Raw genomic sequence first — 15428 nt, 5'->3', positions numbered from 1 at the left:
TTGAACACATGTAACCACAAGTGGAGGCAGCACCACCGGGCAGATAGACGGGGGTTGTGAGGCTTTGGGCGGGGGTCTGTGTGAAACACGGCGAGCCCCCCTCCTCAGGGAAACCCAGGAGTGTTCTGCCTCGGCGGCTGAGGCGCGGGGCCGGGATCGGGGCCGAGGGCAGAGCAGGAATCAGGGCCGGGATGGAGGGCTGGAGCAGAGCAGGGATCAGGGCAGGGATTGAGGCTGACCCCGCACGGCGCTGCCTCCGCCGGGCCCCCAGGGGGCGCTGCCCGGTGCCCGTGAGGCCCCGCGGGCGGCGGTTCCGGCGGGCCGGGTCGCGGCCTCCCCACGTGTGCCGGGAGCGCGGCGTTCCCGCTGCTGCCGCCGCGATGTCGGTGCCGGCTGCCGCCAGCAACCTGCCCATGCGGCTGCTCCGCAGGAAGATCCACAAGCGCAACCTGAAGCTGCGGCAGCGCAACCTGAAGCTGCGGGCGGCCCAGGGGGAAGGTACGGGCGGGCGGCGCCGCGGAGCCTCTCCCCGGTGAGCGGCGGCGGAGCCGTGACTAACTTTATGTTCTCTCCCCTCTTTCTTCTCTTTCTGTCTCTGTCTCCGCCGTGCAGTGCCCCCGCCGATCGAGGCGGCTTCTCAGGGGCCCCCGGAGGAGGAGGAGGAGGTGGAGGAGGCGGCGGTGCCAGAACCAGAGGTGGGGGCAGCGGCCGAGGAGGGCGCCGAGCCTGCGGATGCAGCCGGAGCCCGCAGCGGGGAAAAGAAGAAAAAGAAGAAGAAAAAGAGAAAAGCGGTGGCCAATGGAGGAGATGGTGCGTGTTCTTAGCAAAGACAGCGTGTCTCCCAGGGCTGAGTTAGTCTGGGAGACTCTACAGTCGCCTCTCTAGGGTTCCCGCCGCGTCGGGGAAGGTTTGAAATGCCATGTGCCGGTCAGTGGTGCCTTTTAAAGTCCCTGAGATCTAAAGCTTTACCCCTCTCATTCCAGCTGCGATATTTGAATTCTTAATTCATACTAGTAGCCAATTAATTTGTTTCACAGAATTCTGTTTTGTAACGCTGATTGGATGTTTTATTGTTTATTACTCAAACACATGCCCCGTGTTTCAGGGCTCTGGTAGACGGGTGCTCTCTGTACTTGGCTGTGCAGCCAAAACAGCTTTTCAGCAATTTGTCCAGCCTTTTGGCAACATTTATAGATTATGAAACTGAAGTATACTGGAAAACTACCAAAAAAACAAACAAAAAAGCACCTCACAAATGTTGCTAGCTTTGCATATGTTTTTATACCTATAGATTTATAGATATGTATGTAGACATATATGAGGAATTGAAGCTTCCAAAATGTATTTGATTTTTGGGACACACATCATGGTTATGCCAACGGAGAGGTGCTTTCATCTCTGAAAATTCGGGTACCTGAAATGCAACTTTTCACATATCCTGAGCACAAACGGTGTGGGAAATTTGGTGTCTGCATTGTAGATGGGTAAGAATTTTGTAGATAGTTTAAGGACAATTTATATTGGTTCCACACAAGATGTTGTGTGGTATACATCAAGCTACATTGTTTCACTATACAAAGTGGGCTGTGTGGAAGGAACTCGGAGATTATTTGCTCTGTGCCTCAGAAAATTCCATAGAAACCTTGCCTCTCCTCCAGCCCCCTTCCACCCCATGGAAAATCATGATCTTTTACATGGTTTATGGAAAAGGAAATTCAGTCTGTGGAACAGCTTTTCATGATAACCATGACCTTTGTATTTCTAACTGACTTGTCATCTGTAAAATAACACTGCAGATACAGAAACCAAAAAAGCAAAAACTGAAGAAGATGAATCTGCAGAGGTAGAAGATGGAGATAAGCAAGACTCTGGAGAGAAGGAAGTGGAAGAGGAGGAGGAGGAGGATGAAGTGCCCAGTTTGCCACTAGGTCTAACAGGTATCTTGTGGTCCCTTTTCCACAAAATCTCAAGGTCTGACACTTTCTTTCCAGAGCAAGTTGCAGTTTTCAAGTGGGCTTTGTGAGTCAGGTGTTTGAATACATGATGTGACACTGGCAGCTGTACAGCTCTCACCCACCTTCTGTTCCTAGAAATGTGCATTATATTCACACCTGTTGGTCCTACAATTACTAGTGAAAGTGTTTTTTAAACCTGTATACACACATACTTATCTGTAAAGGAAGAAGTCCATGAAGAGCAAGCTGGAGGTGTAGATCTAGTAAATCTGACAGAAGCAGCAGTGCATCCATCTTCATTTTTATTAACTTGGTGTAGTTTTCTCATGAACTCATTAATACAGAGTATTTTGCCCATGTCTTTGGATTTTGTGGTAGAATGCAATAAGAAGTCATTTGATTTTTTTCATATAGGTCAGTTTGAACTGGTTAATCTCACACAGCAGAAGAAATAGAAGAAATAGGTTTAAATATTTTTCATTTTTTCTCTCACTTCAGGTGCTTTTGAAGACAACTCCTTTGCTTCCCTGGCTGGTTCTGTCAGTGAGAATACTTTGAAGGGCATAAACGACATGGGGTTTACCCACATGACTGAAATTCAGCATAAAAGTATTAAGCCCCTTCTGGAAGGCAGGTAAGAAATAGGGCTTTTTAGTCACTCTGATGACCCCAGATGTTTTGTAAATTTTGCTGGCAAGCTACATACATGAATCACAAAATCAAATCATGGTATTATTAAGGTTGGAAAAGACCTCTGTGATCATTGAGTCCAGCCTTTCACTGACCAAGTGCTGTGACCTGCCTCAGCCAACAAGCTCCTGGTACCAATTCCACTGTCTTCTTTAGCCCATGTTGGGTTTTTATATTGTCAGATGGATCAGAGTGAGATTGTTCTTCTCTCAGTATGGCCCACTAAACACTTCTTTTTCTGACATTGCTGCTTACAGGGATATTTTAGCAGCTGCAAAAACAGGCAGTGGAAAAACACTTGCGTTTCTCATTCCTGCAGTGGAGCTCATCTACAAGCTGAAATTCATGCCTAGGAATGGTAAGGCTCTTCATTTCACAGCTGAATTTTACTGTAAATCAGCCATTTACGGGGTTGGATGAGTTGTAACTGACTGACTGATGTGTTTTTTAGGAACGGGTGTTATTATTCTTTCTCCCACTCGAGAGCTGGCGATGCAAACCTACGGAGTCCTCAAAGAACTTATGAACCATCATGTTCACACCTATGGGCTGATCATGGGGGGCAGTAACAGATCAGCAGAAGCACAGAAGCTTGGAAATGGAATCAACATCATTGTAGCAACACCAGGAAGACTGCTGGATCACATGCAGGTAGATACAATATTGATGTCTAATCTGGTTGTTAAAACATAATAAAACTCCTTTCCCTGTCTGACTGTGAGTTTGTTAATCTTCTAGAACACTCCAGGTTTCATGTACAAGAACTTGCAGTGTTTGGTAATTGATGAGGCAGATCGAATCTTGGAGGTTGGATTTGAAGAAGAAATGAAACAGATCATAAAACTTTTACCAAGTAAGAAAAAAATAATCTCTCTTTCCTGGAAATCACTTGACTAACATTATGTCTTCTTTCTGACTCAATTATTATAAGAGAAGTCATTAATTTTTATAGTTCTGTAAATGAACTTCATAGTGGTTTTCTTATTCTGTCCTTTTTTTCTGCTAGTCAGTATATATTACTTTTTCAGCATCATTTATCTGAAGAACAGAGTTTTTAAATGCTCTTCAGAGGTACAATTCTGTTCATATAAAATCCTTCTAGTTTAACGTCTCCATTTTCTCATTCATGTTCCTCTGCTTGTTTATTTCCTGCAATTCATTATTTCCTAATAAGGTTTAAATACAAAGGAAAAGGTCATCTGACTTGCAGTTCAATCTTTTTTGATACCTCCAAGACCAGTATCTTGAAGAGGTTTCAGTTTAAATTTACGTTAAATTTTTCTTTTCCTAATTTTTCATTTAGCTCTTCCTTGTAATTGATGTATTAAACACAATTTGAATTGTTTTTTAAACAAAAATATTGTAGTATTCATGAAAATTAATTTAGAATTAGAAGGGTGATCTCTGTTCAAGTTGTTTTGTGTCTAAATTGGATTGCAAATGATTATTAGCATCTTTACAGAAAACACTGTCTTGATAATGGTTAGGATTTGGGGAGTGGAGACAGCTGATACAGCTATACCTCTTCATTTGTCAGTAGCACTATGTTTAAATTAGAATTTAATTGGAAGATTTGCCCAGGGAAGTTTGCAGTTAGAGGTTTTACGGACTCACTATTTGAATTCTTCTTTAAAAACTGAGGCTGTCTTCCAAATATTTTCCAGAGCGCAGACAGACGATGCTTTTCTCTGCCACACAAACCAGAAAGGTCGAAGATCTGGCAAAGATCTCTCTGAAGAAAGAGCCACTGTATGTTGGGGTTGATGATAACAAGGAGACAGCAACAGTAGATGGTCTGGAACAGGTAAAACAAACATTAGTGGGAGGGATCTCTGAACCCTGTAGGTTTTTTTTTTTTACTTGGGATGCTTCAGGTGTATTTCACTGTTTAACTATTTGGTGAGGTGTTTTGGGGTTTGTTTTTTTTATTATTCACAAAGTAACTCTTCCCTGATGTAATCATGTTACTAAAAAACAAGTTTGTTCCTTACTACTTTTATTTAACAATGTTTAAAATTTCTGCAGGGTTATGTGGTGTGTCCATCTGAAAAAAGATTCCTTTTGCTCTTCACATTCCTCAAGAAGAACCGGAAGAAGAAACTGATGGTGTTTTTTTCTTCGTGTATGTCAGTGAAGTACCACTATGAATTACTCAACTACATTGATCTGCCTGTTTTGGCCATTCATGTAAGTATCTTATTCATTGAATAATTTTGAATTATTCTGATAACACCTGTAAGTTGTTATTTGCTTTACATTTGCCTGGTTTGTTTCAGTCCAGTTTCTAATAAACAGACAGCCTGGTCACAGAACTGATATTGGTCTTGATTAGTCTGTAGAGGAAGGAGATAAAGCAGAGATTATGTAATAACACTTCAGTAATCAGACTTGCTATTTTTTGAACCAGTGCTGAACACTGATACTAATTTATGCTCTCTGTGCAGCAATATTTCTGTTTTCTTCCAAGATGTTACCTTTCACAAGCACTAAAATTCAATATGTGGAGCAAATTTCTTGTCACAGAAATCCAGAGTCTGATGCCTGGAGTGTTTGGTGCTTTTCCTAAGGCCAGGGTGATGTTTGGATTTACTCTGCCAGTTCTTATCATTTAGATGAATATTGCAAATTTTTTGTCAAAACCACAAAATGCACAGTTTAGAACAAAGAATTGACTGAAAGTCTATGAAACAGTTACAACTAACCACAAATGTCCTTTTTTATTTTGTTTTGGGGGGAAATTTCATGCTATTCTTCAATAGAACTGTGACAAATACTGGTTTTTTTGATTGTTTGCTTTTTTAACTTGTAATCTGTCTAACATATTGCTAGACTTGCAAATGTCTTTTTTCTGATTTTGAAACATGCACATTCTGCTCATGAGAAGAATGTTTATGCAATTTTTGATGTTTTAGGAGATATATTTTACCTGTGAGGGATGCCTCTTCTTGTAACCCTGTACCATTTATTTTTTTCTTTGTTTCTTCACTGCAAAATGATCCTGCTTGATCTGTACAAGACCATGATTTGGAAGGATGTTTCAAATTATTTTTTTAGTTGATATTTCATCCCCAGTGTGTTTGTTTTCTTTCAGGGGAAGCAGAAACAGACCAAACGTACGACAACATTTTTCCAGTTCTGTAATGCAGAGTCTGGAATACTCCTGTGCACTGATGTGGCTGCCAGAGGACTGGACATTCCTGAGGTTGACTGGATTGTCCAGTATGACCCTCCAGATGATCCAAAGGTAAGTTAAGGAAATAGACAAGTGTCACAGCAAGAAATCAAATTCTGACTACAAACTTAGTTGCAGAGAAGAGCTGAAAGTGCTGCTTACAGAAAGCAGGATTCAGCCATGGTCATATCCAGCAGCTGGTTTCTCTCACTGCCCTTCACCAGCTCCTAGGAAATGCTGCTCCTGGCCAAGACCTTTGTTGCCTTCTCAAGAATTGCATTTTAAAATATTGTTTGTGCTGTGAAATTAAAGTCTAAACAGCCAAATGTTTCCCAAGATGACTGTGAGTTTACAATATGCATCCCTGAGCTTTTCCAGCTGGAATTTGCTTTGTTTAAAAATAACATTGTTAATTGAATAAAAGTCTGTAAACAAGGGAAATTGAAAAACCTCCAAAATCAAGGTTTAATTTTCGGTTACTGCAGACTAAGATTTTTTTTCTTCAGTAAAAGATAAAATGCTTTAATCAAGGGCTCTGTCTCAGCCTGATGTTGCTTTGCACCTTCAGCACTTGTTTTCCCTTATCCTTGTATCAGTGCCAGGAAAAATCTTACCAAATAGTGAATGATGCATTACATTATATTGAGGTTAACTTTGGTGTATTTTTTGTTGATTATTAAGACTGCCTGACCTTGTTGCTTGTTATTCTTTCCAAAAGGAATATATCCATCGTGTTGGTAGGACTGCCAGAGGGATAAATGGTAGAGGACATGCTCTGCTCATTTTACGACCAGAAGAACTGGGCTTCCTTCGTTACCTGAAACAAGCCAGGGTAAACTTCTGTCTACATGGATTTTTTTCTTTACTGTACATCCAGTTTTTAAAGGCAAAACCTGTTGGTTTGTTTCGTTTTGTTTTGATTTTTTCAAAAATCACTTTCATTTTGTTTAATTCCAAAGGAAGCACAGTCTTCTTCTAAAGGTAATAATTTTAATAGAACTGTACAGAGTCTCTTGGTTGCTCTCCTTATGAACTTGCTTTGTGACTTTTAACTGAAGTGATTTAACTTCTAAAGCAAAAGTGGTAAAAAAAGGTGTCATACTGAGTGTCTCTATTACTCTGGCTTAGAGGAAGTGATAATACTGTCATATTGATGTAAAGGCACTTTACAGATATAGCTGTGGTATTAAAAAAATCTGTTATCTAGCCAGTTGTTTTCTATTTGTCCTTGGTCTTAAACACATTCACTATATTCACACAGCGTAAATAATTTTGATACTTCATTTCTTCTTTTGTTTTTAAGGTACCACTGAGTGAATTTGAATTTTCTTGGTCAAAAGTCTCAGATATCCAGTCTCAGGTATAACATATTTTTTTTATACTTCAACTACTTTGAGTATCCTTATGATAATTTGCATGGAAGATGTTGCAGTATATAATGACTGCAACTCAAAAATATGTGTGCTTGTTTAGGAATGTTAGTTTATAAGCCCATGTATATTTTTAATTAGCTGGTGTTAATAAAGCCCAGCATCAGCTAAACTTCTTTTGTGCTCCTGTGCTACAAAAATAGCCTAGGAACACTGAGTTGAGTGGAATAGCATAGATAATTCTGAAGATGTGAATTTCTGTTGTTGATAACTTCTGTGAGTTGTTCTTTTGGTAAGAGTTCTGTAAAGTTTCTTTGCAATAACTTGAATTTAAAATAGCAAGTACAGGAAGCAGTGAAGACAGTCCTTACAGAGAGAGGTTCCTAATGAAGCATAATCAGGAAGAAATTACCCCTAATTTGGCTTATTTTTAGAATGCTGAATTAATGTACATTAAATATTAAATGAGACACTGGGATCTAATGAGTATTGGGAACTTGGCCCACATCAAATAAAATGTCTTAGTCTACCCTGTAGACTAAGGTGTACCTGCATTTTTGGTTTAGAATTAATGCTGCTGATTTCACAAGCACTGACACCATAATAGATCAGACTGCATGGAATTGCATGGAATCATACAGTTCAGATGTTGGGCTGGCAATTCTCATTCACATTGTTTGATGCTGTGGCTGCAGGTGTGTTGTCCTTGATTAATTTGTTTGGGACAGTCCAGTTTAATATTTCTGTAAATTTTCATATTGCTGAAGCTTTGTTTGTACTGTAACTCAGCTTCAGGCTTTTTTGATCTTCTGCTTGTTTATAAAAGCATTTTTACACCTGTATGTGCACTTGGATGTCACAGGGCAGTTTTGCTGAAGTGAGGAGTGAATGTCGTTGCTACTCACACAGTAAAAAAGTCTGAATATAATGTATGGATTTTGAACAGCTATAATTGTTTGTCTTTTATGGTTTTCTTTTCCCCTCACCAGCTGGAAAAGCTGATAGAGAAGAACTACTTCCTCCACAAGTCAGCCCAGGAGGCTTACAAAGCTTACATCAGAGCTTACGACTCCCATTCTCTGAAGCAGATCTATGACGTCAATAATTTGGATCTTTCCAAAGTCAGCCTTTCGTTTGGTTTTAAAGTTCCTCCGTTTGTTGACCTCAGTATCCTTTTACTGCAGTGTTTCAAAGCTGAATTTCTGCATTATAAATGTTCAGTGCAACTGGCTGAATTCCTATGGTACCTCAAGTTCTGCTGTTTTGTTGTTGGGGTTGGATTTTTTCTGCTAATAATCATAAAAATGCATCATTATCCAACAGTACTTTATCAAAGAAAGTGTTAATATTGCAAATAATACAACCACAAAAATGCCTACTAACATTTCTTTTAGCACATGTTCATTCTGTGCAGGCTTCAGTTCCTATTGGGCAGATTCTGGAATGCACCCATGTTCCAAAGTATTGTTCCCCTCCATGCAAAATTATTTTCATTGAAATGTAGTTGCTTATGTTTCATATTGGCATAGAGGGGCAAGAGCAGGATCTAGAAGACTCTTATCTAAATTACTGACAATGGATGGAATTTGAAGCAGTAGTACATTGGACAGTTTAACTGGACAGCTGGAGGAGTATTTAGAACCACAGGCACAAAGTTCTGGGCTTCTCTGTAATTTGGCAGCTCAGCCTTTTGTGTCATTATTATTTTTTCTCACACCAATAACCCTTGGTAAACCCAAAATACAGTATTTCAAATTACTCCTTTTTAAATTTCTTTAACCAATAAAATTTCAGATGTGAACAGCAACCATGGCAGAAGACTACAGAAAAGAGGTGGAGGTGGGGGATTTGGCTACCAGAAATCAAAGAACGTCCACAAAGCAAAAATCTTCAAACACATCAGCAAGAAATCTGACAATCGGCAGTTTTCTCGTTAATTAGGGGCATTAAAATGCCTCAGCCTTGGAGTAGCCTACCTTGATCAAAACCATCTGGCAGTTACTTCCAATTTAAACAGCTCCTTTCCCATTTTTAGGTCTCTTTAAGGATTTTTTTTCTTTTCTGGGAACATCTTTTATTTTTCACTTCAGGAAGACTCTTCAGAACTGAAGCTAAAGGAAAATGTGGCCAGTGAATTTTGTCATACTGGTTGTAAGGAAGAAGATCATTTAAATTACCTGAAGTCAATACTACAGAGATTTTTATTAAAGAAAGGAAGAATACTTTTAGGTTTTCTATAAGAATTTGCTTTATATTTACCCTTCTTTCTATGCATACCTCTGAAAATTGTGAGACTGAACACCATAAGGACATTGTGAGATAAAAAGGTTTTGCTCACATGAGTCATTGCAAGGGATTTTAATGCTACAAAACTCTGCTTTGGCCATGAAATATGCTGAAGAATATAGGAAGAATCCTTTAGAACTGAACCATGGTTGAATAATTAAGGCTGTATGAGCTTGTGAATAATTTCAGACATGGTGTCTGTATAACAAGAACAGTCTCCAAAATAAAACAAAACTCTTACATCAATTCTGGGACATGATTAATACTGGTTTAATGTGATATAATGGTAACACTGTAGTGAAATACTTGGTTTTTCTTCATGTTCAGTTTAAATCTGAATTAATTAATCTGGTGACGTCTAGTGTACTCTGCAAAGAATGAAAGCAGATTACATAAATCAAAGCACTCAACCCAGGTAGTGTTTTTTAAGATGCTTCATAACCTTGATGCAGTGAGAAGTTCTGCAGTTGTAAATTACAAAATGGAATTGCTTTCAAGTGTTACTACATCAGATCAGCAATGAGCAAAGTCAAAGGTACTGCCACAGGACTGGGTGTGAGAGAGACTCAAGTGAAAAAGTGAAATGGGGCATAAATATACTAGAAGGGTATTTTGAAGGAAGAATATAAAAACTGAAATGGAGGAGGGTGGAATACACATCACAAACAGGAAAACTGTGGAGATTTTAGTACAAGAAGAACACAGCAGTTGGGTAAAAGAGTAATTGTATTACGTATCTTACTTCCATCTCTGCTGTTGTAGCAGTAGCAGTAGGTGAGCAGTAACTCTTGAAAGGCTGCAGGGTGGTGGGAAGTGTTTAAAAAGTGTTCATGTGTCAAGGAAAGACAGAAATGTCACAAAATCCAGAAATATGGGCTCTGTGCGATTACAGTGAAACAGGTTTTAATTTACATTTAAAATGTAACCCAGGAGCAGTTACAAATACAAAAGCAGAAGCAGTTATTCCAACATAAATTGGACTGTTATTTCTTAGGTCTTCTGAGGTAGCATGTCAGATTTAAAACTGATACATGCACTGAAGTATTTTTTTAAAAAATCAGTGGACTTTCTTTTCATCCTTGGGAAAAGCAGATGGGGAGAAATAATAGGACCTTTCTGTTTCTAGTTCTTCCACCCTTCAGAACTGAGCATTGTCTAGTTTTCCCTCTTATGAAATGGCTAACTTTAGACCCTAATGGGCTTCTAAGATTTTTAATGTTAAAATAATTTTATTACTAGAATTTGAATGTCTTGTGCTTCTAAGCTTGCAATGAAATAGCAAAATCTCCTCTGAGGCATAAGCAGTGCTAAATCTGATGCTTGTCTCATTGAGTTCTAATCTCTGATTATGGGTTTTCTTATAAATTTATAAATAATAGACGTTGAAGTAATTTTTATGTCTTTATTAATAGCACATCTAAGGAGTTCTCTCTGAGATCTGCATCATCATAGAGTTTAAGGCTTCTGTTTATACCTGCCAGCTGTGCCGTTACTGTGTGGGAATTAACTTCCATTAAAGCAAAAGAAACGCTGAGGGACTCATTAGATGAACTGCAAAATTAATTACTGGGAAAGAGATGTAAGCAGAGCTGCAGCAAACCACTGTGAAGATCAGAGTGTGGTTATGTGGCCACAAGCAGTGGCTGCAGTAGTGTGGAGTATTGGTTTGGAACAGGAAAAGAGTTGGGATATGCAGTCAGTGACCAGCTGTCTGACCATGTGGTCATGGCCTGAACTGGTTGGGCTTAAAAGTGCATCAAAATTCCTGCCACTTCTGAAGTCTGATACATGGAAAACTGACAGAGAGCCTCCACAACTCCCTGTGATACTTGGGTTATATTTTCCTAATTTTATAATACAAAGAAATCTTTGAGACAAACTCCTGTAGGAGATGGAAAGACCCAGTGGTATTGCTCTAGAGTAATAGTAGCTTACATTGAAGGAAAAAAAAGCTAACATTATTTAAACATAGATGTGTAATGGCTCCACCCTGCCAGTAGTAGCTGCAAAGTCAGCTTTAATTTCCTTTAATTTTAGAAAAAAGAGAAATTCATGAGCTGAGTGGGAATTAAAAGCCTCCTGTCTCGTGCAGATGCAAATCCCTTTTGCTTTGTTTATGAAATCGTAAATGACAAATAGTTTCTGATGAAATATCTGTGTATTGGGCAGCACCTATTGCACCGTGGTATTTCAAGAAATGCAAAAGATTGTCAGACTGGAAATCTGAGGTTTCCTTTGCAGCTTCCCCTGATATCAATCTTGTGAGCAGTTAATAGACCTCAGCCATCAGGCTCTCAAGGCTTGTCTCATAACAGTGACCAATCGCTCGGGGTCTCATACCGTGTGCCTTGAGAAATTGCTTTCTTCCTCTGAGAACCTTGACAAAGAAATTGGACTCTTTAAACCACTTAAGGGGGTGATCAAAACTCCTGCTTGAACTGGAAGATGCTTTTGACAGTTCTTGGAACAGGCCCATAAAGGAGCACTCTGCCACCGAGTTACTGCTCATAATCATGAAAAATCTTGTCATCATCCGAGTTTCCTGTGCCATAAAGCTGCCGAGTTACAGACAAGCACAACGCTGGGCAGAAAATGTTCCCATCAAATTTTTCAGGGTGAATGTCTCAGGTAGAAGGCACCTTTATTGACACTGTAGAGCAAGAATAGTTGAGAACTGGGTAAGATATTATCTACTGAGGCCTGCTGTAAATAAGAAGTATGTTTATATTTTGGCAGTAATCAGCCTGTTTGGTGTATGAGTTGACGACTCAATTTAAGTGAGCTACTGAAAGCTCTGATGATTTGCTTTCAAGCCAGTGATTTGAGGCTCAGGGAAAGCAACTCAAGAAAGTGAAAAGGGCTATGTGATTTTAAAAAATGATATTTTAGTAGAGGTCCCGCTGTGAAGGAAGATTGGTGCTGACAGGATGCTGCACAGGTCTGTGACTTTGGGTTTTAGTTCTACCACTGCCCTTGTGCTTAGGAGATCATTGTCCAGTCACTTCAAGTGTCCAAAACTCAGAAGGGATTTTACAGAGCCCTGAAAACAGCCAGAAAAGAGCCAGTTACTAGCCCCTGAAAGGTGGGTTGGTTGTTGGGTTTGGATTTTTTCCAAATTAATGCTGAAAGAAGCCGATAATCAAGGGGCTAAGCATACAGAATAAAATCTATCACTGCTCCTGGCTTTTGCTCTATTAGCTTGATTTTCTCCGGAATTTGGGTGACAGGAGAATTCATGCAACACTTACTGAGGCTTTTGTTTGACTGATGCTTTTAGATTTATAGAAGATGTTGAGCCCTGACAATAAGAATCCAGTCTCTTGAACTGGAATGCTCTCAGCTGCTAAAAAATCTGCTGGCTTGCATCAAAGTCATAAATACCGTGCTGCTGCTTCTGTCAAATCTCTTTATTGCACAGCCACATGGGGAAGAGATTACATTTTTTTTTCTCCTCTTAGCCACCACAATAAACTTTTGATACGGAATTTTGAGGAGAGGTGGAGGAAAGATGCCATTAGAAGAGGGGAAGACAAATGGAAAATCAGGGTCCTGTCTAGAAACACATTCACTTTGCTATATCGGTGTCATCCACCTTAAGAACTGCATTCACTTTTCAAAAAAAACCCTAAAAACCTTAGCATACTCTTCAATAGCAGTCCATCTTCCCAGACACTTTTGTAAGCTGCAGCACTGAAAAATCTACTGGTTTTTCCCAGTTGGTCAGAACTTTAAAAAAAAAAAAAAAATGTAGGCTTTGCTAAATCTTGTTTAACAGTTACAAAACTTCCAAATTTCTCTCTGTTCTGACTGTCAGCTAAAGATGTTGAGACAGCCAGGGCTTTCTGGGCTCCTCTATGAGTGGTTGCAATCACCTATGCATGTTTTTATTATTTGTAAAATCAATACTAGCTGGCATCTATGTGACATCTAGATTCTCCATCACATTTTCAATCATAAAACTATGGAACCAGCTGTCAAAGGACTTTGGAGGGTTTGTTTTTTGTCTTCAGCTGAAATTTTCTATATATTTCTCAAATTAATTGCAGGTTTATATAACTGACTTTTCCAAAAAATGCTTTGGAAAGGAGAATGATTTTCTGGTAAAGCAGATGGAATAAAACTGCATCTGCTAGAACCTTTTGAAGCACTTCTGAATCTAAAACAAAAAATGGAAAGTAATGAGTCAAGTTCAGTGTAGTCCCTTTATAATGGTCTAAAAATAATCTGCCTGTAGCAGATAAAAACAAACTTCTGGAAAATGTAACATTAAATTTTATATATATGCTATAAAAACACGGCATCACTTCACCAAATGGGTTGGAATTCTGTTCCGTCTGGATGAATCATCACCCTCCAGAGCTGTTCCTAAGCTGTGTGCTGTCCTTGGAAATGGTTCTGTAACAAAGCTGGCCTGGGCAGCTGCTCCCTGGGGAGGACAGGCACCTCCTCAGCACAGCTGAGCAAAGGGGAGCTTGGACACAGATTACAAGGAGGGTTAAGCCAAGTTAAGGACTTTCAGACTGACAGAAATATCATGACAAGACTGACTCAGAAAAGATTCAGTTAAAGAGAGTCCTGAAGTGATGTTTGGTAAAGTGATGAGGACTAGGAAATACATTTTGCAATTCCTCACGTCTGACACAAGTCCCTTTCTCATCAACTCTCAGGCCAACGGGGAAAAGTGAGAACAGATGCAAAGTAAAGTAATTTAGACTTACATGAGATTGCTGTTTTCCACTCTTTTGTGTTTTGCACCCCTCAGGCTTCTCAATAGTGCCACAAAGCACCAAACATCCAGATGGAAAGACGACATTCCCACTGTTAATTCTATTGTCCATCTCCAAGCTCTTGGTCACGTTGATGGCTCATTTTAAGAGCAATTAAATGGTTGGTGGGAGCACTGAGGGAACATGGCAGGAAGGGGCTGTGGATGAAGAGGGTGTTCATAGTCTCATGGGGTCCATGGGGACAAAGAGGTGTTTTGTCACCACCTGGGTCTGTGGGGACACACAGATTATTGCTGCCTACTCAGCCCTGGGGAGGCACATCTGAGCATCGTGTCCAAATCTGGGCTCCTCCGTACAAGAAAGGGAAGGAGCTACTGCAGAGGGTCCAGCAGAGGCCACAGAGGTGCTGAGGGGTCTGGAGCATCTCTCTGCTGAGGACACACTGCGAGAGCCGGGCCTGTTCGCTCTGGGGAAGACTGAGAGGGATCTCATTAATGCACATTAACATCTCAAAGGCAAATGCCAAGAGGATGGTGCCAGACTCTTTTCAGCGGTGCCCAGCGACAGGACAAGGAGTAATGGCCATAAACTAAAACATAAGAAGTTTAACATCAGAATTATGAAGAACTTCTTTATACCGAGGGTGGCAGTGCACTGAAAGCCGCCCAAGGCGGGCGCGGGGTCTCCTCCCCGTAGACATTCCAAACCCACCTGGGCGTGTTCCTGCGACACCTGCCCGAGCTGACCCTGCCTGGGCGGGACGGGATGATCTCCGGAGGCCCCTTCCAGCCCCGGCAGTTCAGAATTCCGTGAGGAGCGGGTGCCGCTCCCCTCACGGGGCCGCGGGCACGGCCGGGGAGGCACCGCCTCCCGCTCCCCACAGGGCCCGGCCGCGCCTCCCGCCGCCCCCGAGGCGGCCGCTGGGGCGGGGCGGCAGCGCTTGTGCTTCCCGCCCGTCCGCCCTCGCTGCCCGTGCTGGAGCTTCGCCGCGGTCCCGCCGCCTTTCCCTCCTTTCTCCAGCCTCCCTCCCGTCTCCAGGAGCCCGGGATGGGCGTGCGGAGGGGCGGGCGGGAGGCGCGGGCGGCGCTGGCGCGGCGGCACATGGCGGGCGGCCCCTGAGCGGAGGCGCGTCCCGGTGCGGGGCTCCCGCTCGCCGGCAGCGGGGCTGGGGACGGTGCCGGCGGCCTGGGAAGGGACAGCGGTGACGAGTCGAGCCCTGGCCCCGGGC

General features: G+C 41.4%; 1 protein-coding gene across 1 annotated transcript; it reads left to right on the top strand.

Moving 5' to 3' along the window:
• The first annotated feature begins 342 nt into the window (after window positions 1-342).
• DDX18 (DEAD-box helicase 18) lies at window positions 343-10500 on the top strand. Its single transcript, XM_083864841.1, has 14 exons — window positions 343-498; window positions 613-810; window positions 1797-1937; window positions 2454-2589; window positions 2903-3003; window positions 3097-3296; window positions 3384-3498; window positions 4310-4449; window positions 4671-4832; window positions 5737-5889; window positions 6536-6649; window positions 7121-7177; window positions 8177-8354; window positions 8982-10500. The coding sequence occupies exons 1-14, from the start codon at window positions 381-383 to the stop codon at window positions 9122-9124; spliced, it is 1956 nt and encodes a 651-aa protein (XP_083720967.1). The 5' UTR covers window positions 343-380; the 3' UTR covers window positions 9125-10500.
• The last annotated feature ends 4928 nt before the right edge of the window (window positions 10501-15428 follow it).

This window comes from Zosterops lateralis, assembly GCF_965231275.1.
Source record: "Zosterops lateralis genome assembly, chromosome: 7".
Taxonomy (NCBI): Eukaryota; Metazoa; Chordata; class Aves; order Passeriformes; family Zosteropidae; genus Zosterops; species Zosterops lateralis.
The sequence above is the reverse complement of the archived record's forward strand: the minus strand, read 5'-3'. Positions and strand labels throughout refer to the sequence as shown.

Excerpts from the sequence above, each read along its gene's own strand:
- DDX18 (XM_083864841.1), top strand. The coding sequence starts at position 381 with ATGTCGGTGCCGGCTGCCGCCAGCAACCTGCCCATGCGGCTGCTCCGC. Across the intron at positions 3,499-4,309 it reads GATCATAAAACTTTTACCAA|AGCGCAGACAGACGATGCTT; the intron begins GTAAGAAAAAAA and ends AATATTTTCCAG. Across the intron at positions 5,890-6,535 it reads ACCCTCCAGATGATCCAAAG|GAATATATCCATCGTGTTGG; the intron begins GTAAGTTAAGGA and ends TCTTTCCAAAAG.